Here is a 24184-nt window from a genome sequence, read left to right as displayed (position 1 = left end):
ACAGACCAAGAAAGCAGTAAGGATTAAGAAATACGTCAACTGAGCATCTAATTCTTGATTTCAGCTCAGGTCATGATCCCAAGGTCATGAGATCAAGCTCCCCCAGCAGCCTCCTTGCATGGAGCCTGCCTGGGTTTCTGTCTCTCCCTCTCTCTCTGCCCCTCCCCCACACATGCACGCTCTCGCTCTCAAAATACAACAACAAAAAAAGACCACCGATCTTTTTAAATCAACAAATGACCTGGGGGCGCCTGGTGGTCTCCATCGGTGGAGGACGTGACTCTTGATCTCACGGTTGTGAGTTCAAGAAGCGCGAACACTGGGTGTAGAGATCACTTCAAAATAAGACAAGTTGGAACAAAGCCCAAGAACTCTTCTCCCCCCAAAAGGTAAAACATACAAACAGGAAGAAAAAATGGAAAGTAGAAAATAAAACCAACGGGGTGTGTAAGGAGCTAATCCTCAGCTCCCACGGCAGGCCAAGAGGCGGAAACACAAAGAGGCCGGCTTTGTGAGGCAGCTGGCGGCGGACCCGGCTTCCCAGCAAGGCCGTCGTGGGAGAAAGCGAGCACGAGACAGAAAACCCTTCCAACACAGCACGTGGCCATCACGGGTGTGCGTTCCGACCAACCAACTGAGAAAGAAAGGCCTGGGGCAGCCGGGGGCCTGTGGGTCAGGGTCCCCACGGGAACACGGCTCACACCCACCTCTGGGAAGGCCTGGATGGAGGGCCTCACTCAGGAGACAGGGACAGGGTTTCAGGATCAGGAGGCCACTTCGGTCCCAAAGGGGTGCAGCCCCACAGGAGGCAGCTGCAGCAGTGGAGAAGGGTGCTGGGTCTCCTCTCCCACCCCCAGCCCCGCCCGCCGCCGGAGCCCGAGTCCGCGTGTGCTGGGGCAGGAGGGGGACGAAAGCACCCATGTGGACGGAGCACGACCCGCCGACTGCGTTATTACTGTCGGCAGCGTGGTGGTTCTTGGAGGATGTGGACGTACGAAGGGAAATACAAGCAGTGAGCGCAACGCGGCCGCTGGGAGAAGGAATGAGGAACGGGGCTGAAGGGCGCGGGGCGGGTCTCTGTCACTGTCGGCTGGTCAGCAGAGTTTGGTCTTGGCCGTGTGCACCTGGGACTGTGAGAATAACGAGAGAGATTTGAAAGCGAGCACCGGAGAGGCAGTGATGGCAGCGGCCGCCCTGCGGTCCGTTCTGATCCTGACGGGCGGCTCGGCACCACCTCCCAGGCAGGCGCCAGAGGGCCCCGCGCACACAGCCCTCAGCTCCGCCCCTGCCGCCCTGTTTCAGGCACCTGCCCATGAACACAGCGAACGTTCCGCGAGAAAGAAAGCCCACGTGAACACAGAAGAACAGGGTGTGGCTCTTTGTTTTTAAAGACGGTAACCAGTTAGTATTGTTTTTCTTTTGCCTGGTTTTCGATCACTGAAAAATGTGAAAGCCGTTCCCGGCTCACAGGCCACACAAAGCCAGGCAGCAGCAGGACTTGGCCCGCAGGCCCCCCGTCAACACGTCACCACCACCAGACCCAAATTTCTCCTAAAACCAAGAACTTCAAAGCAGATTAACGAGAACGCTGTCTGTGCGCAGTGCAGGGCTGACGAGGTCTGGCTCCTCGGGCAGGACCCTGGGGAACCCCCAGGCGCGTCCCCGCTGCTCCTTCAAAGACTTCTGCCCATCCCAACACCCCACTGTACCCCTTGTGGGAAGGGTGAGCGGCTCACCCACGGCTCTGTCTTCAGATCAACGTTTAAAGCAAAAACAAGGCACTTAGGGATTTCGCTTCTGTGACACAAAACAACTGGTCTCTAAGTACCCCAAGAAACCCCGCACCAAAGGCATCACGGACTCACACGGGCTTTCCCACCTCGGAGACCGATCACCCAGAAGTGGGTAAAAGCACAAATAAGCACATCAGCGGACCCATCTGTAAGACTACCCACCAAAAAAACGCTTTTTCACATTAACAAGTCAGCATTTCAGTCACAGACAGTACACTCATCAAAGACGGTTTTGCTCAATATATTTTGAAATTAGTTCCAAATGTTGCTCCTAAACATTTCCAGAAGCTGCAAAAAGCTCATCTCTATTCATCGGTGATTAGAATCCAGCGGATGCCCCGGGTCTTTGCATCCCGTGCAGAGTTGACACGGAAATCACAGATATACGTAACACCCTCCACCGTTTCCCTGGAGAGCTGGGTTCCAGTCGGGGCTCCCGGGTCCTCACGCCCCGAAGGAAGTCCAGTCTGCGCCCCACGCCCCGACCAGCTCACGTCACGGCGGCGGGGACCGAGCAGACGGCGGTGGCGGCCACCGGAGGAACCAAGCCACCCCGCCTGGGTTTCGGGCCCCACCCGGCGGCAGCCCCCACGCCGGACAGCACGCCCCACCATCTAGAGGGAGACACAGGGACGAAATGTGCCGCCCACGCTGCCGCAGAGCTCGCGGACTCCCCAGGAGAAGCGTCCAGCGCCACGGGATCAGTGGAAGCTCCACAGCCGCCACGCCCACCACAGGTTCCGGTCTCCTCCGATACGAAGAAAAGGCGCTTCGAGGCACCGGCACTACTCGTTGCGTCTCTGGCCGAGTACCAGGCTGTCTGGTTTCCCTTCAACCAGAAGGGTGCCCAAGACGCCAGGCAGAAGAGCCTGTTCGGCGGCGGAAAGTTCTAGAGCCAGGATACCGACCAGTTCTCTGGGACGGCCCACGCGTGTGCGGAGCTGGTGCGGACCTAACTGCCACCAAGTGTGGGTCGGGAATGACGTCCCCATTTCTTACGGGGAGCCGCGGACAGAGGGGACAGCAGAGCCGGCTTTGGCTGGAGGCCACGAGAGTGCCGGGGCGGCTAGGACGGGCACCTCAGGGACGCCTCCCCCGGCTTCATCTTCTTGGCCTGCCCGTTAGGCCCAGCAGCCGGGTTCTGCCGCCGCTTCTGCAGCCTCTCCTCCTTCTTCCTCAGGTAGGCAGTCACGTTGTCAAAGGTGGCCTTGTAGAGACCACTGAAACCGACGTCCACGCCAGCCACGCCTGTGCAGGAGGGAACGGAAACAGAAGCCAGGTGGGATGGGGACCGAGGCCCTGCCGCAGGGGGATCAACTCGCCACAGCCCAGACCTCCCAGCAGACCCGCGGCACCTGCTCCGAGGAGCCCCCATGATGCCCGTCTCCGGGTGGCCACACCAGCCGGACCCAGGACTTGCTTCCGACAAAACGCCAAAGCCAGGTCATCGCCGGGAGACAAGGCACAAGGGCTGTGGCTCACACGCTCATATGAGCCGCCTGACAGGGGCGCCTGTGCTGGGGACTGCAGGCGGCCTGCCGCCAACAGCCACCAAGGAAGCGAGGCCCTCGGCCCAGCGGCCTGCAGGCACCAGGACCCTGCCAGCAACCACTGTGTGCGCCTGGAATCAGATCCCACCCCAGGGGCAGCGGAGCTTCTCAGAACCACACAAACAGCCCAGTAAGAAGTATTGTCGCCTTCACCCACTGAGCATGGGATACTCGTTACGCAGCAAGGTAATGGACGCGGACTGATCTCAGTGTCAAGGGTTGAGAGGCCTGATGGCCACAGACCAGCCCCACGGGGTCCACTTCACCCCGGTCAGAAACCCCACAGGGCCCGCTGCTCTGGGTCCCCTATCTCTTCTGGGACTTCCGTGCTCAGCTGGCCTTCCTTCCCTGTGTCTCCGCCCCACTCCCCTCCCCCAACCCCCACCCCGGCACCTTAACCACACCTGCGCTGTGAGCAGACCGGTTTACCTGCAGAACTTCAGGAAAACTAAGCCCACCTTGGACCTGGCCCTCCCAGGGGATCCACAACAAGACAAGCTGGCCCCAGGCCCCGGCAGGGATGATGGCCAAGTGTCAGGCAGGGAGTAGGCTCGCCAGTGTCCCCAACACAGTCCTGCTACAGACCCACTTGACAGTGTTGCTAAAGCAAATCCACACAGTGCTGGGAGGACGGAGCCCGGTCACTGCCCTAGTCCTTCCACCCCGGAAGGAAAGATGGAAGTTAACCCTGGGACACAGAGCCAACAAATCCCCATGAGAACACCTTCCACGAGACTTTAGATCATTGCCAGGGTCAACACAGAATTCACGTGTGACTCTCTTGAGTTCCAAGAACTCAGACTTCTGCCTGGGGAAGGCTCTGACAGGTGTCTTCTGCTCAACCACGTCTTTACTCAAATGAGGGCAGCTGACTCCCAAAGATGGCCATGAGTCATCCCTGTGACAAGGTCGCCTCAAGTCTCTGCCCAAGAAAAGCATCGTGGAAGCCGCTAGAAGCTGTGCAGCTAAGGGCTTGCCTTCCTCTATCAATAAAAACGGAGCGAGGTCTTGTCCTTGTAACGTTCTCAGACAGGATTAAGTGAGGGCAGCACTCAATGCTTACCACGGGCCCTTCAACTGACGGGGACCCGTGGCTCTGACAGCCAGGCCACTCTCCTCACACTGCAGCACCACTCTGGGGGGGTGGGGGATCGGCCTTCTCACCACTCTCTCCTTCTCTCGGCCTGGGGTTCACACTGGGTCCCACACTGGGCCAAGAAGACCCTCGGGGGTTCCAGGGATTGTCCCCATGCCTGACCTCATGGCCAGGAACCGCTCAGAGCCAACGTTCGAGGCTCACGAGTCGCCCTGCACTCCAAGTGAAGGCCCACCCGTTACCGGCCCCGCCCTAGGGACCAGCACCAGCAGCCCTGAAGGCAAAGGGGTGGACCCCGCCCCGACTGTGACTCCGGTTCCCATGCAGCTCATGGTCCTGGAGCAGGCTCACACTGGGCGTTCCCAGTGTGGGTGTGGGTCAGCCCCCCCCCCCCCCCCCCCCCCCCCCCCCCCCGGTGCCCCAACCAGCCGCTGGCCTTCTGGAGGGGACACAAACGCATGCCACGCTTCCTGTATCCTTGCTCAGAAAAGCGGCTTCCTACTGTGTATCGCAGCCTGGGATCTGCCCCTGGCCAATTCTGGATGTCACCCCGAAAACAGGCTGCGCCCACATTCTTACCTTCCAGCATGGCCCAGTTCCCCCGGAGATGGGCGGAGACTTTCTCCACCGCGGCGTCTTCAGGAGCAGCCTGAGAAGACAACGGAGAGAGGCAGGACTCAGGCCGCGGTGCTGCCGGCGCTGGAAAGGGCAGACCCGCCAGGCATGGTCCAGGCGGCCAGGGCCCGGGAGATACCCGCTCGGGCCGCCCGACACCAGGCAAAGCCAGCCGGCAGTCCCAGCGCGACAGATGCAGCCGTCCTCGCGTCTCGTCGGATAAAGACCCATGACGTGAGGGCCACCGACGTTCCCTCCACATTGGCTTGTCGAGCACGACCTTTTCTGAGGAGCCCGGCAGACCCCACACTTCCCAGCCGGGGGCATTCTGTTCGCCACCACTTTCTGATGAAAATACCCCGAGAGGCTCCGGGCGTCTCCAAAGCCCTCGGTCAAGTGAGCGCTTGTAACGGACGGGCCAGCCAGCACGGGGCTCGGGCGGGCTTTATCTCGTTCCCCCCCCCCCCCCCCCCCCGCCACGTCCTAGGAGATTCGGGACGGGCGGGAGACAACGCCGCTTTACAGACGGGGGAGCCGACTCAGAGAATGTGCGAGGTTCACACGTCGCCCGGCCCACAGCCTACACCCCTTTCTGCACAGATGGGCGCTCCTGAGTCCAGTGCCCCACGTGCAAGGCCACGTGCAGCCTGCCGATGTCGAGGCCACACACCCAAGCCACCCCAACTGTCAGTTCCTCTGCTAAAAAGACACGTGACCAGAAAAGTCAGAAGGAACATATGCCGATGATGGCAACTACCCCCCCCCTCAAAAGAAACCACTACAGGCATCGTGACATGAACAGAGTTGGCTGAGGGGGGCGCCTGGGTGGCTCAGTCGGTTGGGCGTCCAACTTCGGCTCAGGTGATGTTCTCACGGTTCGTGGTTCGAGCCCCGCGTCGGGGTCTGTGCTGGCAGCTCAGGGCCTGGAGCCTATTTCCGATCCCGTGTCTTCCTCTCTCTGGCCCTCCCCCCCTCACACTCTGCCTCACTCTCTCTCTCTCTCTCTCTCAAAAATAAACAGACATTAAGGAAAAAAAAAAAAGAAGAGCTGGCTGGGCATCCCTGCTCCCTGAACCCACGTCACAAGTCCTCCGGCCACACCCCCCCCCAGCACTGAGCCACGATCGAGCTGGAAGGGGGCACAGCCGTCACCCCCTCCACCCCCACCAGAGGCACAAGGCCAGCAACCTCACCTGCCACTGGCCGCCCACAGGCCTGCAGAGCACGAGGGGGGCTTCCCGGTGGTCCTGCAGGACCCACAGTCCCCGGCCCTCCTCGAAAGCGATGTCCCACACTCTGTGCCGAAACGTCAGCCGCTGTCTGTAAACCAGCTGCTGTCTGGCGGCATCGAGCTGGAAAACGTAGACCGCGGGAATACTTTCCGCAAAGAGAGAGAGAACTTGTATTAGGCTACGACCAGGCCCACGTGGTATCATTCGACGTGTACAGCTTAGTGCCGTGCCCGGGTCGCCCCGAACAGGGACCCAGCCATCGCAACCTCTCGGCTGCAGGCTCACGAGTGGCCCAGCCGGACGCACCTAGCCGAGCCGCCTCCGGGCCACAGAGCCGTAGGACCTAGGGTCGCTGCAAGTACAGGTCGCCCAGTTCTGGCTCAGCCTGCCCTGCGACACTAGGGAACCAGTGCGGCACAAAACAGGTGGAGAAGGTGACCGTCCGGCTGCGCCTCGCCGGACGGCATGGGACGCACCGGCACTCCCACCCGCTCTAAGCCCGCTCTAAACCCGCATCCTTGCTGTAAAACAAGCGGAGATGCCCGCGGCAGGCTTGTCCTGAGGACACACGAGATGTGCAGACACACCACACGCCCACGCGGCGCATAGAGATGCTAGAGCGCCCGCAGATGGCACGCGCCCCCGAAATCCTCCTCCTCGGCGCCCCTCGGCACCGGAGCCCTCGGGAGGGCCAGCGGGTCGTCCCGTGACCTGCCCGGCCCTCAGGAGGCACTGACTGAGGTGCGTTCCACAACTCTTGGGTGGCCCTCGGGCACAGATTTTCTCAGGCACAGCTGGAGACCCGTGAACCGAGCAGCGCGTACAGGAGGGCCAGCCCACAGCAAGGGGCCCACGGACGCCCCGCAGCAACACGAGCTCACCAGTCACACAGCAGCGCCACGCAGCCGTCCTGGCTCCGGTAAGTGATCCTGGAGGCGGCAAACCTCTGCAAGGGAGCACAGCAACGTAAATGCACGCTAGCTGCCAGGGACCCGGCCCCAGACTACTCTGTTCAAAGCGAGATCGGACGCGGCAAGACTTTGACGGTTGCCACCACGGTCGAGGAAGGAAAAAGAGACGGCCCTAGAATTTTCTGGAAATCGGTGAAAGAAAAGGAAGACGCGGCAGACCCCCATGACACAATTCCGATGTGCCACGAGAGCTGGAGAAGCCTCTCCGTGGCTCTGGCCCTCCCTCCGGAGCCCATGCAGTGTCTTTGGAGCCAACAGAACTGGTCAGAAAGCAAGACCAGGGGGCAGCAGAGAACACAAGGAATTATTAACAAGACACAACGGTGTCGAGGTCCCCTGGTCCTGGAGAGGGAAGCACCAGACACCCGCCAGTCGGGAGAAGTGGAGGGAAAGGTCTGGTGCTCACCAAGCCTGGCCTGAGGGGCTGGGCCATGTGGGAGGGGGACTCCAGGGAGGCAGGTGAGGAGCCGAGGGGCGGGGATGGTCCACAGACCCTGCAGGTCTTGAGGGCCAGGCCCGAGGCCAGACACCTGCTGGTTCAGGGTCCTCTCTCAACCTCACTGTCCCAGAGCGTCAGAAGGTTCAGAGAGCACGAATATGAAAAAGTTACTGGAACAAATCAGGCCTCTATTCGCCACAGCCTCCAACGGGGCACCAGCATGGCAGGCACCCGAGCAGAAGGCACCACGAGCAGGTGGCCAGAGCAGCAGAGTCGGCTGAGCCGGAGGCCCAGGCAGCCACTCGGCTGGGTGGCCACGGCCCCAGGGGTCCTTGAGGCTCTGGCCCGTGGTCAGGCCTGGCCTGCCCACTTCGGAGAGGGAGTAAGGGCAGCGGCTACAGAGCAGTCCCAGGATGAGGCAGAAGAACCCTTCAGTTCTCACGCGGACCTCCTGCAGGCTGGCGGGGGGGCCATGTGGGGGCTCCGGGGGAAACTGCAAAGCTCCCAGTGACAGGCAGGACATCCTGGTCATCAAGAAACCACACCGAGGGCCAGCTCTGCGGGCCTGAACAGCCACGAGAGCGGACTGCTCCCTCCCTGCCAGGCCCAGCAGGGCCTCCGGGAAAACCGGTGGGGCTGTCCTCAGGTGGCCAACCTGGACCTCAGCCGTGCAGGGCACCAGCTGGGAAGCATCAAAGAGCTGAGTGCCCATGAGCACGGAATCCGGAACACCCCAAAGGGCCGCCCACACATTCTCCCCTGAAAATCTTTCACAACCAAAGGCCCAGGTGACCTGACCTGAGGATACACTGGCCAGTGTGTCGTCCCAGGGGTACGGGGAGGGTCACGATACTAATTAAGTTCTCTGCTCAAGCATCGCTGTCTTTTCTGTTTCCAAGCAGGATCGGGAGAGGCACTTCTGTAAAGCGGGTGTTGCAATGCACGTACAGCGAAATACAAATTATCTCCTACTTACACGACCGGGCGCCCTCAAGGAGAACACGCGTTCTCCCAAGCTGGAACAAGTCTGTGCTGACGGCAGAGAGCCGTTTCCCACGCAACAGTGGCTCTGGCTCACGGCATCCCCGGGACTGGAGAGACGCCCTGCAAAGTCCAATAAACCCACACCCAGACGCTACCTCGTCACCCCGGGGCTCCGCCGGCTCCTGCGGGCTGGTCAGGTGACAGCAGTGCAGCTCTCGGCCACTTCTGTACTCCCAGAGCCTCAGGGTGCGGTCCTGCACACAGCAAGGACAGGTCAGTGTGCACTCGCGGGGACACCCGGGCCTGCTTGGGGGGGGGGGGGGGGCGGGGGGGCACTGACTCAGCAGAGCCGGCACAAAGGCTCTCTGCCCGCAGTCACGCAACCACTAAGAAAACACGTGACCCCAATGGCAAAGCGGGCAAAGGACACGAGACGACCCGTCACGTACAGACATCACGGACCACAGCGGCTGGGTTGGAGCCGGAGCACGCACACACGGGCGCGCGCGCACACACACACACACACACACACACACACACACCGCAACAATCATGTGCTCGCACAGGAGAAACACGGGTCGGGCCAAGCACGAGGACGGTCCCACGTCCCTGTTTAGGAACAGTGAAAAGGGGGCGTCCATTTGTTCCCCGTGAGACCGTCAACTGTGTGGCCGGTAAGGAAACTGATGTGCGACCCAAAGGCCTCAGCGCCCCGCAGACACACACGACAGAGGAAGAACTCGTATTAACAAATGCAGGTCACGGCGCTCGCTGAAGGGACGGGACACGCGAAGAACCGCGCGTCTAAGGAGAATGAGCAGGGAGTGAAGCGCGGGTGAGCCGTCGGGTCCGCCCAGGAAACCCGTGCGCTAGATCCCGTCGCTGGAAACGCGTGCACAGGCCCACGCGCACCTGAAAACCTAACGCTGACTCATCCCCAATGAGACGCCACCACACAGCGCACACGGCAGGTTTTAAGCCACCACGAGAAAAGGACGGACGACAAACTGCCCGAGTGTCAGAGCAGGGGTGTGTGGGCGCTGGGCAAGAGGACGGAGCCGCCGTGAACACACACGCCCGCCCCTGCGTCCCTCCCCAGTGACCAGAAAGGGAGGCTTCAGAAGCATGAACCCTCGAGGATGAAGACAACAGTCACGTGAGGCCACCCGGGAGGAGCTGAAGGGAGGGACAGGCCGTAGGGGGCTGAGATGCGACGCACCAGGCCGGGCCCAGCAGCACAACCGGGGGGTCCGTCAGAGCAGCCAGACTCCCCACCCTGCTGCCCGCAGAGCCGCGGGGTCCCCGTCCGGGTCCAGAGTAAGGGACCACACCACTGGCCCTCCCTGGTCACCTCCCGGGGCAGGCAGACAGGCCTGACGCCCAGGAGGGCAAAGACTGGGCAACGTGACCACCGGGAGAAGAGAGGTGACCCACGGCTATAGGTGCCCGACTCCGACACCCTGGACTCGAGGGACGCTGGCCACTGCCCTGTCCCCAACGCACACGGACACCCCCCTGCAAAAGGCAGACACCACACACGGTGAAGGAAACGCAAACGTGTGATCTCGGGGGTCAAAGGCCCTGCGCTCGGTGTGGCACTGCGAGGGGAGAACGTTCTGGGCACCAGAAAGGCTGCCGAGAACCAATGGTAACAGCAGAACTTCACAGCCCACAGGACACTGGGAAATTAAGTTGCGGAGACGTCCCCACAGCAGAAGCAGGAACATGAGGGAAATGTCAAGGGAAAGACAACGAGCCATTCGAGAAGCACACCTGAGAGTGAGGACTCTTCCCCAGGAGAGAGGAGGGTCTCGAATCGGGCGGGGATAGGGGTAGGGGGCGCTAACCACATCGCTGGTCAGAGCCCTGACCCCCATCTCCAGAGCACGGGGCATGGAGGCCCCCAAAACGTCCAGAGAAGGGGGAACGGATCCCACAGAGAGGACGCAAACCCTCACGTGAGATGTGGGGGGCGGCGGGGGGTAGCTTTAACCTGGAGTTCGGATACCCACCTACCCACCAGGCGGGGGCGGAGGATTCGGGGTGTTTCCAGAAAGGCGGCTTCCTAACACCACCCTCCCTCCACCTTCAGAGGCACCCCTGGGAGAAAGGAGGGACAGAGAACGTGAACTAACATGAGGGGCGTCCGGAGGCAGCAGGAAAGAAGGGGTCAAGAGCAAGACAGCGTCACCACCCTCCGCAGGGCAGGGAAACGGGGGGGGGGGGGGGGGGGGGGGGCGCGTGTTCTCCTGTTTCTCAATCACTCTTGTTCTCTGGACACTCAGAACGGAAGTTAAAAGGGCAAAGAGGCCGGGGATGCACCTCGCAGGGGCAGTGGGAGCCAGTGCCAGTTTTCACTGGGGGCCTCACAGCGGAATGTCACTTTGTAAGCGTGTGTTTCTAATAACAATAAACACTAGGAGCGCCAGCCTGGCTCGGTCGGCAGAGCATGCACCTCTTAACCTCAGGGTTGTGAGTTCAAGACCTACACTGGGTGCAGAGATCCCTTAAAAAATAAAATCTTTAGAGGCGCCTGGGTGGCTCAGTCAGTCAAACGTCTGACTTCGGCTCAGGTCATGATCTCACAGTTCATGAGTTTGAGCCCTACATCGGGCTCTGTGCTGACAGCTCGGAGCCTGGAGCCTGCTTTGAATCCTGTGTCTCCCTCTCTCTCTCTGCCCCTCCCCTGCTTGCACTCTGTCTCTCTCCATCTCTCAGAAATAAACATTAAAAAAAAATTTTTTTTTTAATTTTTCAAAAATAATGAAGAGAACTGCACCTTGCACAGGGCAGGGCACAGGGTGGGCAGAGCTCTCCCGCATCTTTAAACACGCTCCTAAAGAAAACACGGAACTTGACAAAGCCAGTGCCAGAGTCAAAAGTGTTCGTTCTACTTTTCTATGTGCTCGGATGCTTGTTTTATTGTGAGAAACACCGGGAGGTGTAGGTACAGCAGAATTCACAAAAACCGGCCACCTCTGGGAACTCTAGCCACACCTACTTTCTTCCGTTTGCTATCACAGGACCAAGCACAGCTGGGAGGAAGAGAGAGTCAGAAAGCAGAACGCAAACGTGGTGAAGCAACAAAGAACAGACGTGTAGACGGCGGCCAGGTGTCTGCGGGACGGCAGGGAGGCCGCTGTTCCCACCCGGAAGCCCGAACTCAGGAGGGCCAGGAGCCTTCCGGGCAGCCCACCCAGGCACCCGAGTCCCCTAGAATGCTAAGGAGCAGGGACGACAGAGGAGGAGGGACAGGACAGGGCTTCTGGGAAGAGAGGAAGAATCAGACGCAATCAGTAATTCAAAACCTTCTCTGGGCAAAAATCTTCCTCAGAGCAAAGAGGTCTCTGGCGACGAAACTATCCAGGCTTCGAGTCCCACCTTCCGGACACCAAAGTTTTCACTACTAACCAACCCCCCCCCCCCACCAAGGCCAGATGTCGGCCCGAAGGACAGGGTGGGGGACAGGGTGAAGCGCAGCAGTATCTCGGGGGAACCCAGGTCCCCCTGGGACTCAGGTACTGTTGTACCGGAGGTCACGATGCTATTCCAGCAAGACGACAACCCTGAGACCCGACACACACACGGACACACACACAGAGGCAGCCTGGGACGGACACCCCCCCACCCCCCCCTGCCGAATGTAAGCCCCTAAGCAAGGAGGCAGCCTGGGTCAGCTCCAAACTTGGGAAAACAAGCACCATCTAGTGGAGAACAGCCAAGACCCAGCACCAGGACGGGCCCCCAGCCCCATTCGGGTCCCCCGCTTGGAAGGCGCCCACAGGTGCTCACCACGGAACCGAGCACTTACCCCGGATGCGGACAAAAGCAGCTCGGGGTGGTCGGGCACCACGAAGATGCGGCTCACAAACCTACAGCGTGAGAGAAGCAGAGGGTGAGCTGAGCTCTGGCACGCTGCTCTGACACCCGCCCGGCCCGTCTGTCCTCGCCAAAGCCCTGTCCCACATGCCCCCGAGCCCCGGGGAAAACTAAGGAGGGTCCACAGGGAGCTGGACAGCGCCGAGCAAGCCGGGGAGCACACCGCGTCATTCTCAGGGCCCAACAACATGACAACCCACAGGAGGGACCGGCCCGGCCCGGCCGCGCTCCCCACCCTGGACGCGCTCCCCAGACGCGCTGCTGGAAAGGTCCAGGAGTTTCTGTGCCGCTGCTCGAGCCGCCCCGCTCACAGCCCGAGACCTCCCCTGCAGGTCCGTGATGATGGAGGCCTCAGGGTGGGATCCGTGGGACGGAGCAACAGTGGTCGGCAGGCAGACACAGACCCACCGTCCTTCAGCCCGCGGTCGTCCCCAGAAGCCCACCTTGGAGCCAGCCTCGCCCTGCGAGGGAGACGGCCTCCCCGGCTTTCCCACCAGCTGTATGGTGGTCACCAGCGCACGGCCCCCGGGGACCCCAGGCGGCTGGCCCCAGCACTCCCCCGGCACAGAACGTCCGTTACGGACGCCGTGGGTCACCTCCACGAGTCAAGACGAAGCGGGTGGAAACCCGTTTCTACAGATTTTACACAAAAGTCTTAAAAATCTATTTGTATTTGGGGCACCTGGCTGGCTCAGCAGGCAGAACGTGCGACTTAATCTCAAGTTGTGACTTCTGGCCCTGTGCTGGCTGCAGAGATTGCTTAAAAATACTGTTTTTCATCTATTTTTACCACTTATTCGCTCACTGAAATACCTACTGAGCACCTACTACCTGCCGCCGTGCGGAGGGCTGGGGACAGCAGTAAGCACAGCCCACGAAGGCTGCAGGAGCCAACAGGAGATGGGCCGGGAGAGAGCCCAACAGAAACAGGGCTCCAGCCACGTGACTCAAATTTGCAAGGGACCCCATCTAAGAATTAGACACCGATGTGGCGCGCCTGGGTGGCTCCGTCAGTCAAGTGTCTGACTTCTGCTCAGGTCATGATCTCATGGTTCGTGGGTTCAAGCCCGGCACTGGGCTCTGTGCCGACAGCTCAGAGCTTGGAGCCTGCTTCAAGTTCTGTGTGTCTGTCTCTCTCTCTGCCCCTCCCCTGCTCACGCTGTCTCTCTCTCAAAAATAAGTCAACATTAAAAAAAGAAATTAGACACAGATGAAAGTAACCGAAGCTACTCTTAACTCGGTAACACCCAAAATATTACCATCTCAACAGGCAATCAAGAAAAAAATTAGTAACAAGCTATTTTTCCGTTCTTTTCTCGTACAAAGTCTTCAAAATCAGGTATCTTACACTAACAGCACATCTCCCTTCAGACTTCAGGATTCGTGGCTCCTGTCTGGACAGTGAAGGCTAAGAGAAAAGCAGAGCAGGACAGGATGAGGGGAGGGGGCCTTCCTGAGAAGGCAGGTGGCATCCAGCTGGACACTGAAGAAGTGGAGGAGAGCACGGAGGAGAGCTCTACCAAGTGGGGACAGCTAACACAGCACAAGCAAAGGCCCTGAGGCAGAAGTGTGCTGGGTGGGGTGGGGTGGGGAGCAGCAGACCCCAGGGAGAAGCCAACAAAGGGCCCGAGGGCTTGCAGGTCGGAACTCTGGACGCTGGATCACCACAGAACTCAATCAAAGCCCACACAAGCTATCAGGAGCGACAAATCCGGGAACCATCCACCTTCCCAGAGGTCATTCTTTACATCCCGTTCAAAACCAAGGAAACAGGAGCGATTGCAGAATTAAATCAACTTGTCCCAACGTCTTCTGCAGCCTCAAATAATGTACTTTAAACACTGCAACTGGGGCGTCTGGGGGGCTCAGTCAGTTACGTGTCCGATCCCAGCTCAGATCATGATCTTGCAGTTCGTGAGTTCCAGCCCCACGTCGGGCTCTGTGCTGACAGCTCAGAGCCTGGAGCCTGCTTTGGATTCTGTGTCTCCCTCTCTCTCTGTCCCTCCCCTGCTTACACTCGGTCTCTCTCTCTCAAGAATAAATAAACATTGAAAAAAATTTTTTTCCTTAAAGTAAAAGACTGCAGCAAATGAAACTAAGGGCTTCTCCTGAGCACACACTGTAATTAGCCTTGACCCCGAGAAGACCGGCATTCTTTGAAAATGCCTCCCTTGCAAAATGCCAAAATTCAACTAAAAGAGAGCTCACTTGCCCTAGAAAAGAGGTCGCAAAGGAAAGACCACTGCCCAGGTTCAGATTTAAGTCCTGGGCTGTTCAAACTACGAAAGTATGTCCCCCACACACAAGCCTACGGGCCACCGACCACTGCCGGGCCCTGGCGGGTGTCGGAGCAGAGAAAGGAGTGTTCCAGAAACAAGCCCTCGCCTGGAGGCCAATGTGGGGACCACTGGTGAGCGGTCACAGGCGGGAGGCGGCGGGCTTGGAGGAAAGTCCTCTAACACTGAGCGCCACGCTGGCTCCCGTGGGCAGCGTCACCACCACCATCTGTGGTGCCCTCGTGCTGGGGTCTGAGACCCCAGTGCTAACGAGAAAACCGGTCCCCGAAACACACGGGAAGGGAGGGGAAGGAAGAGGTGAAGGTTCTGAAGGGCCCCGGACAGAAGCAAGCACCGGATGGGGCCTCGCCAGGGAGCCGCCCAGGGGAGCGCTGCACACACGCGGCGGTCCCTCTCCTGCAGGCCTGGCCACAGAGCGGGTGCCCCCGCTTCTCGAGAAGTCCGCCTGTGCGTCCCAGACGTCCTCCGGTGGGGCAGGAAGGGGACTCACTCCGTGTGCCCGAGGCAGAAGGACTCGATGCTGTGCGGTGCCGCGGCCCAGCTCACCCGGATTTTCTCGTCCCGGTCGGCGGTGAGGACGTAGCAGTCATCGGGACTCACGGCCTACGCACGAGGGTGACAAAGGACAGGTGAGGGTGGCCGAAGCCGGGACCCCCACCCCCGGGACTCGTTCCCGGTGCTCCCCAGGTGTCCTCGCGCACACACCGCCCGCACCACCCCTCGACCTCCAGCACCCGCTCCCCGCCCCCTCTCTCCCTCCTCCTCCTTGTGACCCCATGGCCACCCAGTCACCCAGTCCTGGTGGTCTTTCCTTCAAGAAACCCTCCCTCGTTGTTCCTGCCAACGTCCTCGGGTCCCACCCAGTCCCACCTCCTACTGGCCGCCCCCAGCCCTCACCAGGCCCCTCGGTGGGGTAGGTCGCGGCTGAGGGGCCTCAAGGACACGGAGGTGAGGCCCGTAAAGCACGGAGAACAAGCCCAGGCCTGGAGACGGTGCCTGCTCTTCCCACGGCCCTCCTCCGCCTCTGCACGCGACCCGGGCGTCCCTCACTTCCAGGACCAGCCCGACGCCTCCCCGCTGGCCCGTCCGCATTCACCGGCCGCTTCACCTTCCTAAGTCCCACTCGTGAGGCCGCCCGCTCACCGGTCTGCAGAGCTTCTACAGAACCCACACGCCCCCGACGGCCGAGCTCGCAGACCCGGCCTCACCCTCGTCAGACCCTCTGCTCTGCCCCACCTGACTAGCACACCACCCACGTACCACATCCAACAACATCGACAGGTGCCCAAGTTCAAGCTTGCCGCATCCCTGTGGCTCCAACACCGAAAAGGAATAAACGTCTCCAGACTTGTCGGCCACCAGAAGTTTCTCCTCGGAGGCTGTGAAGGTCAGGGCCGTGCACCTCCTCACCACGGTCCTGGAAGGCCAGAGACGCCCACAGTTGGCTCGCACAGTCAGCACAGGAAGGGCCGACGGGCCTGCCAGCCGCGCGCTCTTCGGACACGCGTCAGCTCCTCGCCGAGCATCTCCCCCTCCGGGTACCACAGCAGCACCGAAAAAGCAAGGCAGTTAAAAAATGGAAACAAAGCCTACGTCCTAGACAAATCTCACTTTGAAATGATATTTTTGCTTTTATGATGGCAGAATCTGGGCGGTGGATACCTGGCTGTCTAGCATGAAATCCTCTCAAATTTGCTGTGCTTGAAGATTATCCTAATAAAATGTCGAAGACCTGCTCCTCGACCCAGCAGCTCCACCGCACGTGTCGAGGAAGAAGACGGTCGGCTTCAGAAAACACCCAACGTGCTCTGGGCGAAACCGCGAGCACACACACGACGCGGGCCCCCTGCGCCGGGAGACTCCACGCCGCAGCCCGGGGCCCTGCCGGGCTGGACCCGCCCGCACTGCTCCTGCGCTCGCACAACAGTCCCGAAGACGGGGTGCGGCACCCCTCCGCAAACACGCACGCGCCATCCGTCCCCACGGGGGCGGCCCCGGCACGCGGCTGGGGAGGTCTGAGTTCCGGCTCAGGCCCCGTGAAAGTTCACACGCTCGTCAGTTCACACCCCGAGCCGATTCACCAGGTCGGTCACAGCCGCGGGTTGGAAACTGGTTCAACGCTGCGCCAGCCCGAGAAACATTACCGCGTGCGCGCGCACGCACGCCCGCCTCATCCGGGGTCCTGGTCACCCAGCGTCTCGCCCACTCTCGGGGGCGGGTTTCTGCAGCTTCCTCCCGCCCTCCGTCTACACTTCCTACTCGCTGTCCACAAGGCAAGTCCCTGCACTTCCGGCTCTGTGAGACCCCACCTGCGCCACAGCCTGACGCAGACATCACGTTTATCTGCCTTACCTGCACTTGCGGTCCCTGCCCTCCCTTGTCCCCAGAGGCGATGCGAGTGCACCCCCACGGCGCCCTGCAGCTGGCGCTCCAGATGTCAGCCCGAAATGGAAACCTAAGCTCAAGCAAGCTACGTCTCCGACACGAGGACCGAACGAGGACGTCACAGCTTCTCGGGAGCTGAGGGACTAAAGGACAGAAAACGCAGGGGAGAGGGCCGCCAGCAGCAGCCGAACCTCCCCCTCCGCCCGCCAGGGGAGCTAAGAAAGGACGAGTGACGACATAAACGCGGAGAAAACAGAGAAAGACGGTGAGGCTCCGGGCAAGATTAAGCAGAACTCTCCAGGCGCGACTTCACGTACACGCCGCCGCGGCTCCTAAAGGGCGATTACGCAGCTGCCTCGCGGCCACCCTTCCAGAGCAGCGGCCTGGGCCGGCCCTGCAGGACTCACACGGGCAACCCCCACTGCCCCTCTTCCTGATCAGCCCAGAAACGGCCCGGCTCCGCAATCTTGTCACTTCGTCTTTTGCCAGTGGGGTGGGGGGCTTCTATCTTCTCAGGCTAAGTTCGTCCTTGTAAGGACTCCAGGATGCACACAGCAGGTGGGGGTGAGGGTCTGCAGGGGCAGATCCCAAGACAGGACAGCAGATGGGTTGGCCACTCAGCTGCCCCCCGGAAGTAGGGGGGACAGGGCCCCACCTGTCCTCGGGGTCTCTCCCTTCCCTCCAGAGTCATGAGGTACACAGCCCAGTGTTCCTGTCTTCACGCCCCCCCAAGGCCAGCCTGGCCTCTCCCCTGGCCACTATCCTGGTCCAGCAGCTGAGCCCGAGATGCCCCCGCTGGGCTGGGACCCACCCAAGCCCCCCTCCAGAAAGCCATGCTTGTTCAACAAATCTGAGCCCGCCGGGCCCCACGGGGCCCCAAGGATACCAAGCTCCCCAACACCACACACCTCCAGCAGCAAACAATCTCATTTCCCAGGGCTCTGCCTTTCCGCATACTCGTATGATTTTAATGCATCTATTTCCCGAAACGGTATGACTTCCTACGTAAGATCTCTCACCAAGAAAACAGAAAACATGTCACGCCAAGTGTCCTCATTTTTGGTTCAGAAAACCCGGCCTCAGTTCCAGGCCTTTGTCATCCTGAACTGAAACCTTGAAAACAATCACTGCTACCCACGACTCCCATCTGGGCTTTTCCTCGACACCCTCCAAGGCTAGGTTTTAAGGCCACTGGAGAGCTCCGAGCTGTGACGAGTCTTGGTCAAACACGCGAGTCCAGGACGCTCCCAAGCCCGAACTGAAGGTCAGGGATGGCTGTTTTTCTGAGGAAGGGTCCATCTGTCGGGGCCACCCCCCGCCCTGACCCCCACCAAGCACAACAGGTGCTGCATCGGGCAGCATCGCACCTTACGTTGCGTTCAGGGTAAAGGCGTAGGACGAGGCAACGTGGAAAACGCAGCCTCTAGAACCGCGACGTGATCTGGCCCGCGCCCTTCGCTCGGCGGCTGACACAGAGGGGACGGGAGTCCCGTGGGGTCCCGCCTAACTGCCAGCAAGCACCGTCTGCAGGGCACGCTGTACCCCACCCGCGACACGAGAGGCCCTGCACACCTAATGCACGTTTGCAACAGTCCTTTGTTGGCATCAACGTAAAAACCAACAGCCCAAATACGATTAGAGGGGGGAAAAAAACGAGACACCAGCCACCGTTTGCCAGCGTACCGTTGCCGACCCTGAGTGTTCCTAGATCTTTACGGGAAGGTAATCACCAACACGGCACCTTCAAGACACAAAACCAAGTCGCAGCACCCGGGAGCCCTTGGGGAACGGCCAGAGCCCCGCCAGGAGCCCCGGGCGCTCGCCCTTCGGTCGAGGGCAAGCTCCACCACAGGATGCAGGGGCGTGGTGGCAGGCTGTGCGGACGTCCCCTCGTCCCAAGTTCAGGGCGAAGGGCTCCCCTGAGCACAGCGCACACCCCCGTACAGAGGCCACCTGGAATTTGCCTTTTCACTCTTCTCTTTGAAAGTAAGATCAATCAGGACTCTAAAAGGCGTAGCTGCTGGGGCGCCTGGGGAGCTCAGTCTGTCAAGCGTCACGATCTCCAGGTTCATGGGTTCGAGCCCCTCATCGGGCTTTCTGCCGTCAGCGCAGAGCCCGCTTTGGATCCTCTGTCTCCCTCTTTCTCTGATCCTCTCACGTGTGCATGCGTGTGCACTTTCCCTCAAAAATTAAACATTTAAAAATAAAATTAAACTAAGTTAAATTTAAGTTAATTTAAATTTAAAAAAAGGGGGGGTCGTCTGGGTGGCTCAGTCGGTTGGGCGTCCGACTTCGACTCAGGTCGTGATCTCACAGCTCGTGAGTGCAGCCCCACCTCTGAGCTGACAGCTCAGAGCCTGGAGCCTACTTCCGATTCTGTTTCCCTCTCTCTCTGCCCCTAACCCACTCACATTCTGTCTCCGTCTCTCTCAAAAACAAATAAACGTTTAAAAAATCATAAATAAATAAATAAATAAATAAATAAATAAATAAATAAATAAATAAATAAAATAAAAAGCACAGCTGTCCCCGATACAGATGTGAACCAGCTACCAGGTGGAGTCCCTTAACCCTGGTCGGTGGGTAGCTCAACGGGTACGTAGCTTGCATGCGTTTCTCTCTTACTGTCAAGGGACAGTTAAGCAGAGCAGCCTGCGCGGGGGTTGGGGGGGGTGGGGGCAAAGTTGAGGGGACAGAGAGGCTGGCCCTGCTCCGGGTGGGTGTTTCCGTCCCCGCCACAGACATCAAAGAATCCCAGCCTTCTCCCACTGAAGGAAGCAGAGAACTCACCACCGCCCCGTCAGAGTAACAGAAAATCACGTGTGCCCAGGGCCTGCGTCAGCATCCCCCACCTCTCTAAGCCCTCAAGGTCACAAAACAAGGAAGCTCTCGAGGAACTCACTGACGGAGACCTCCAGAGGGACAACTAAGGCCAAAGGACACCAGGCCGCTGACACCCTCCCCCATCAACACTGAGCTCGCACACATTCTTCACGTACTTGGGAATCAGGACGCTAACTTTACATCCCGCCAAGTTCAACTGCGGCACAGGTGCCTGAACGTACACAAAACCCCTCACACTCTCGGGGCGCCCGCTGTGAGTCTCCATTTCTGCCACCACGGGGCTGGAGGGGTGCTGGAAAGCAGGATGCCACGGTGGCCAGGGGCCCGCACTTTGGAGCCAGAGCGACCAGGTTCAGGGCCCGGCTCTGCCCTGGGTGCTGATGAGGATCAGCTTCTGGACTCCGGCCAGGGATGTGGGTAAGGGCAAGACCCCGCCCCCCCCCCCCCCCCACACACACACAGACAGGGCTGTTTCGGGGATTAAATCAGTTAACACACGTAAGACCCTGAAAACAGTGCCTGGCACAGAGCTGAGACTATGTGTTAGTTGCTTATTACTAGGTCACTGTCGCTATGGTTACGGGCATGCAAGTGTAAGCTGTGCGTTCAACATCAAATTATTCAACGTTAGCATTTCATACCTGACACTCAGACATTGCCATGGTTTTGTACGGAAAAGAATCAGACGCTTACTGTCATCAGTTAAAGCAAAATAGCTGCCAGACTTGGAGAAGGTGGACGCCAGAATCGTGTCACTCCCCTTATCCGCGGGCTGCCCGTCCTCCCTGAGAAAGAGAGGACAAGGTCAGGGCTTACCTGAGTAAACAAGGCGGCCTCCCTGCAGGCTAGCCTCATTCACGTACAACACGAACAGAGGCAGAAAACGGTATGAGATTCACGTAACCAGAATATAAAGACCTATCAAGGGGACAGAGGGAGGTTCAAAACAGCTGGAATGTTTAACGAATAAACCTCATTAAACAGGCACACACACCAGAACCCAAAGAGCGGAGCTGGAAAGACCCTCAGAGATCACGTGACCCACTCCCTCATGGACATGAAGGGATCTAAGACTAGAGCCAAGGATTATTTTCAGCTTTTTTTTTTCCTAATGAGCCGCAAGACCAATTCTACTAAAAAAAGAACACCATACAAAATTATCACATTCTGCTTTCCTGATCTTTCAATTAACTAAAGCTAACTTCATACACCTGCCTTCAAAGCATTTAAAATCCCATTCTATGTTGGGGTGCCTGGGTGGCTCAGTTGGTTAAGCATCGGACTCCTGATTTCAGCTCAGGTCACGATCTTGAACTCAGGTAATGATCTCGGGAGCAGAGCCTGCTTGGGATTCTCTCTCTCTCTATCTCTCTCTCTCTCTCAAAATACATAAAAATAAAACATTAAAATCCCATTGTATTTCAAGATGACTATAAAAAAGTTAATTACGCACAGAAACTAATTAAAAATACTTAGAAAAATCCTAATATCCTTAATGCCAAATTTAAAAGTTAGTTCCACGTTTCTTTCCGGAGGTGGTACCTGGTTTATCCACACAGCAGGGTAAAGAGAAATGAAGAATTCAAGGGCACCTGGGTGGCTCAGTCGGTTAATCTTCCGACTTCTGCCCAGGTCATGATCCCATAGTTCATGAGTTCGAGCCCCACGTGGGGCTTGCTGCTCTCAGCGTATATCCCGCTTTGGATCGTCTGTCCCTCTCTCTCTCTCTCTCTCTCTCTCTCTCTCTCTGTCCCTCTCCTGTTCACACTTTCTCTCTCAAAAATAAATAAACATTAAAAAAAGAACAGAAAAAGAAAAAAGAAATGAAGACTTCAGTAAGTAAGAAGATCATTTACTTCTTAGGCTATTCTGTCCCAATAATTCCATAATCAGGCCCGATGAGCCTCCCCCATTACCTCACCCTTTACTTTCTTGTGACTTCTCTGCTGCCGTGCTGCAATCATATGCGAAGAGGACGTCATCATCACTAAGGAAGAACAGAGATTTTAAAAAGAGCACTTTATTAATAAAAACACGGGGTTTTTCCTAGAACATAAGTAATCTTATAATCATTAAATTAAGGGTCTTATCAGGGAGCCTGAGCCGCTCAGTCAGTTAAGCCTCAGACTCTTCATTTCAGCTCTGGTCATAATCTTCTGGTTTCTGAGTTCGAGCCCTGCATCAGCCTCTGCGCTGACGGTATGGAGCCTGCTTGGGATTCTCTCTCCCTCTCTCTCTCTGCCTCTCCCTACTCGCATTCTCTCTCTCTCAAAGTAAATAAATAAACTTTAAAAAAAAAATCAATGCAAGATGCTTATGTCAGAAGAAATTACATTGATGTTTCTGGGGGTTTCTTGCATGCAAATTTAAAACTGCCACCTTTAAGGGGTACCTGGGTGGCTCAGTCAGTTAAGCGTCCAACTTCAGCTCAGGTCATGACCTCACGGTTCATGGGGGGTTCCAGCCCCGCGACGAGCTCTATGCTGACAGCTCAGAGCCTGGAGCCTGCTTCCAATTCTGTGTCTCCTTCTCTCTGCCCCTCCCCCCACTCAAGCTCTATCTCTGTCTCAAAAATAAACATTTAAAAAAGTTTTTGTAATAAAACTGCCACCTTTTAAAAACGTCTCAACTACCCATGAGAGCTCCCATGGCCGCCAAACACCTACCAGTACAGGAGTCACCACCCATCTTCCCTCAAGACCCTAAGCTCTCTTCAGTTTATGCCCATCTCCCCCGTTCCAGTGCCCGGGCATAGACAGGGCACAGCCTTTAAAGTGACTGCGCTCAGACTCTTTTCCCACCAAACACTGTGACGTAGAAACACTTCTCCGAGGCAAAAACTGTGCCACCAGCACATTTCCTCAAAAGGCGTAGACCAAAGCAAGCATATCAAGTGTAAAAAACCCATGTCTCCCAGTGGCACGTGTTAGGATACCAGGAGTCTCCAAAAAAAAAAAAAAAAAATCAGGAACAGACCACAGGTTTATGAGCAAGTTTTTTGTGAAAACTGAACTCAACGTTGAAAGGGGATTTCCGATACCAGGCTTTGAACAAAGCTCAGAGGCTATATTTGCATTTGACGGACATATGCATGAATCCGAACTACCCTAGGAAAGGAGCACGGGCCGAAACGGACCATTAATACCCATGCGGCTCCTGGGGCAAGACTATTTGATTAACACTTATTGCTAAGAATTTCGGGTGCCGTGTAAGCGGGTGCAGGCAGTTAGAGAAAGAGGGTGCAGAGCCTTGTGAAGAGGCGCTGGGGAGGCGCGCGCGACACCTAGAGCCCCAAAGAAAGAACAAGAGCGGGGTCTAGGGCTGCGGGCGAGGGAGCCGGCACGGACAAGCAGAGGGAGGCGAGAGGAGTGCGCCCGGGACCCCCTCCCAGCGCGTTCCCCGAGGGTAGGGCACCTCTCGCCAAGAGGGCAGAGGCCGCCTTCCTCACAGGGCCCCCAGAGCGGGTGTGGCCACGACCCCGAAACCGCGGGGCCTGGCCCGCGTCACCTCACGGGATCCGGCCTGGGCAGCGACCAGAAGCGTCCGGCGCCGACCCGGCCAGTCGCACGGGGCCCCGGGCCGGCGGCGGCGGGACGCACCGGGGGCGGCTCTTGAGAGGAGGCGCGGGCCGAGGAGGCGGAGGGGCTCGCGGGGGGTGCCCGCCAGGGCGGGCCCGGCCCGGCGGCGCCAGGGACTCGGGCCCTCCGGGCCCCGACGCGCGCCCGCAGCCGGGGCTCCCCGCTCCAGGCCCAGCCCCCTCACCTGCTCGCAGTGGAGGTGGCCAGGAAGCGGCTGCCGCCCCGCACCACCAGCGTCTGCCCGCACAGCGCCAGCCCCGCGGAACTCGCCATGCGCCCTCCCGCCGCGCCACCCCCCACGTGCGCCGCCCAGAGCCACTTCCTGCCGGCGCCGGGCAATGACGTCACGTAAGGCGCCGCGGGGTGACGCGCTCGGCCCGCCCCCGCGGCGCCGGAGGCCCCGGGCATGCGCACAAGGTGCCCTCTCCTCCCCACCCACCCCCAACCCCCTCCCACCCCGGCCAGGATCCGTTGCCGATCGGTTTCGCGCGCTCCCGTGAGCACGCTTGCTGAGCATTGCT

At 58.8% G+C, this 24184-nt stretch overlaps 1 protein-coding gene across 5 annotated transcripts; it reads right to left on the bottom strand.

The window, feature by feature from the left end:
* Nucleotides 1-1373: 1373 nt before the first annotated feature.
* Nucleotides 1374-24184, bottom strand: WDR4 (WD repeat domain 4). Of its 5 annotated transcripts, none has more exons than XM_042956406.1 (11): nt 24120-24184; nt 22007-22072; nt 20779-20870; nt 16117-16388; nt 15347-15459; nt 12492-12552; nt 8836-8934; nt 7168-7232; nt 6248-6431; nt 5019-5088; nt 1374-3041 (listed from the first exon to the last, which is right to left on the bottom strand). In XM_042956406.1, the coding sequence occupies exons 4-11, from the start codon at nt 16129-16131 to the stop codon at nt 2860-2862; spliced, it is 789 nt and encodes a 262-aa protein (XP_042812340.1). In that variant the 5' UTR covers nt 16132-16388; nt 20779-20870; nt 22007-22072; nt 24120-24184; the 3' UTR covers nt 1374-2859. The 5 variants fall into 5 exon arrangements, with proteins under 5 accessions (XP_042812340.1, XP_042812338.1, XP_042812337.1 ...); XM_042956404.1 differs by lacking the exon at nt 24120-24184 and adding an exon at nt 23848-23982 and having other exon boundaries at nt 16117-16273; nt 20727-20870; XM_042956403.1 differs by lacking the exon at nt 24120-24184 and adding an exon at nt 23848-23982.

This window comes from Panthera tigris, chromosome C2 (assembly GCF_018350195.1).
Source record: "Panthera tigris isolate Pti1 chromosome C2, P.tigris_Pti1_mat1.1, whole genome shotgun sequence".
NCBI classification, from domain to species: Eukaryota; Metazoa; Chordata; class Mammalia; order Carnivora; family Felidae; genus Panthera; species Panthera tigris.
Note: the sequence above shows the minus strand (reverse complement) of the source record. Positions and strands in the feature narration are given on the sequence as shown.

What these genes read in the sequence shown, in the direction of transcription:
- WDR4 (XM_042956403.1), bottom strand. Translation starts at nt 23,936, where the DNA reads ATGGCGAGTTCCGCGGGGCTGGCGCTGTGCGGGCAGACGCTGGTGGTG. An exon ending in GCCACCTCCACTGCGAGCAG is followed by an intron (nt 22,073 to 23,847) that starts GTGAGGGGGCTG and finishes GTTCTTCCTTAG; the next exon opens with TGATGATGACGTCCTCTTCG. An exon ending in CGGAGCCCCGGGGTGACGAG is followed by an intron (nt 7,233 to 8,835) that starts GTAGCGTCTGGG and finishes GCTCCCTTGCAG; the next exon opens with AGGTTTGCCGCCTCCAGGAT.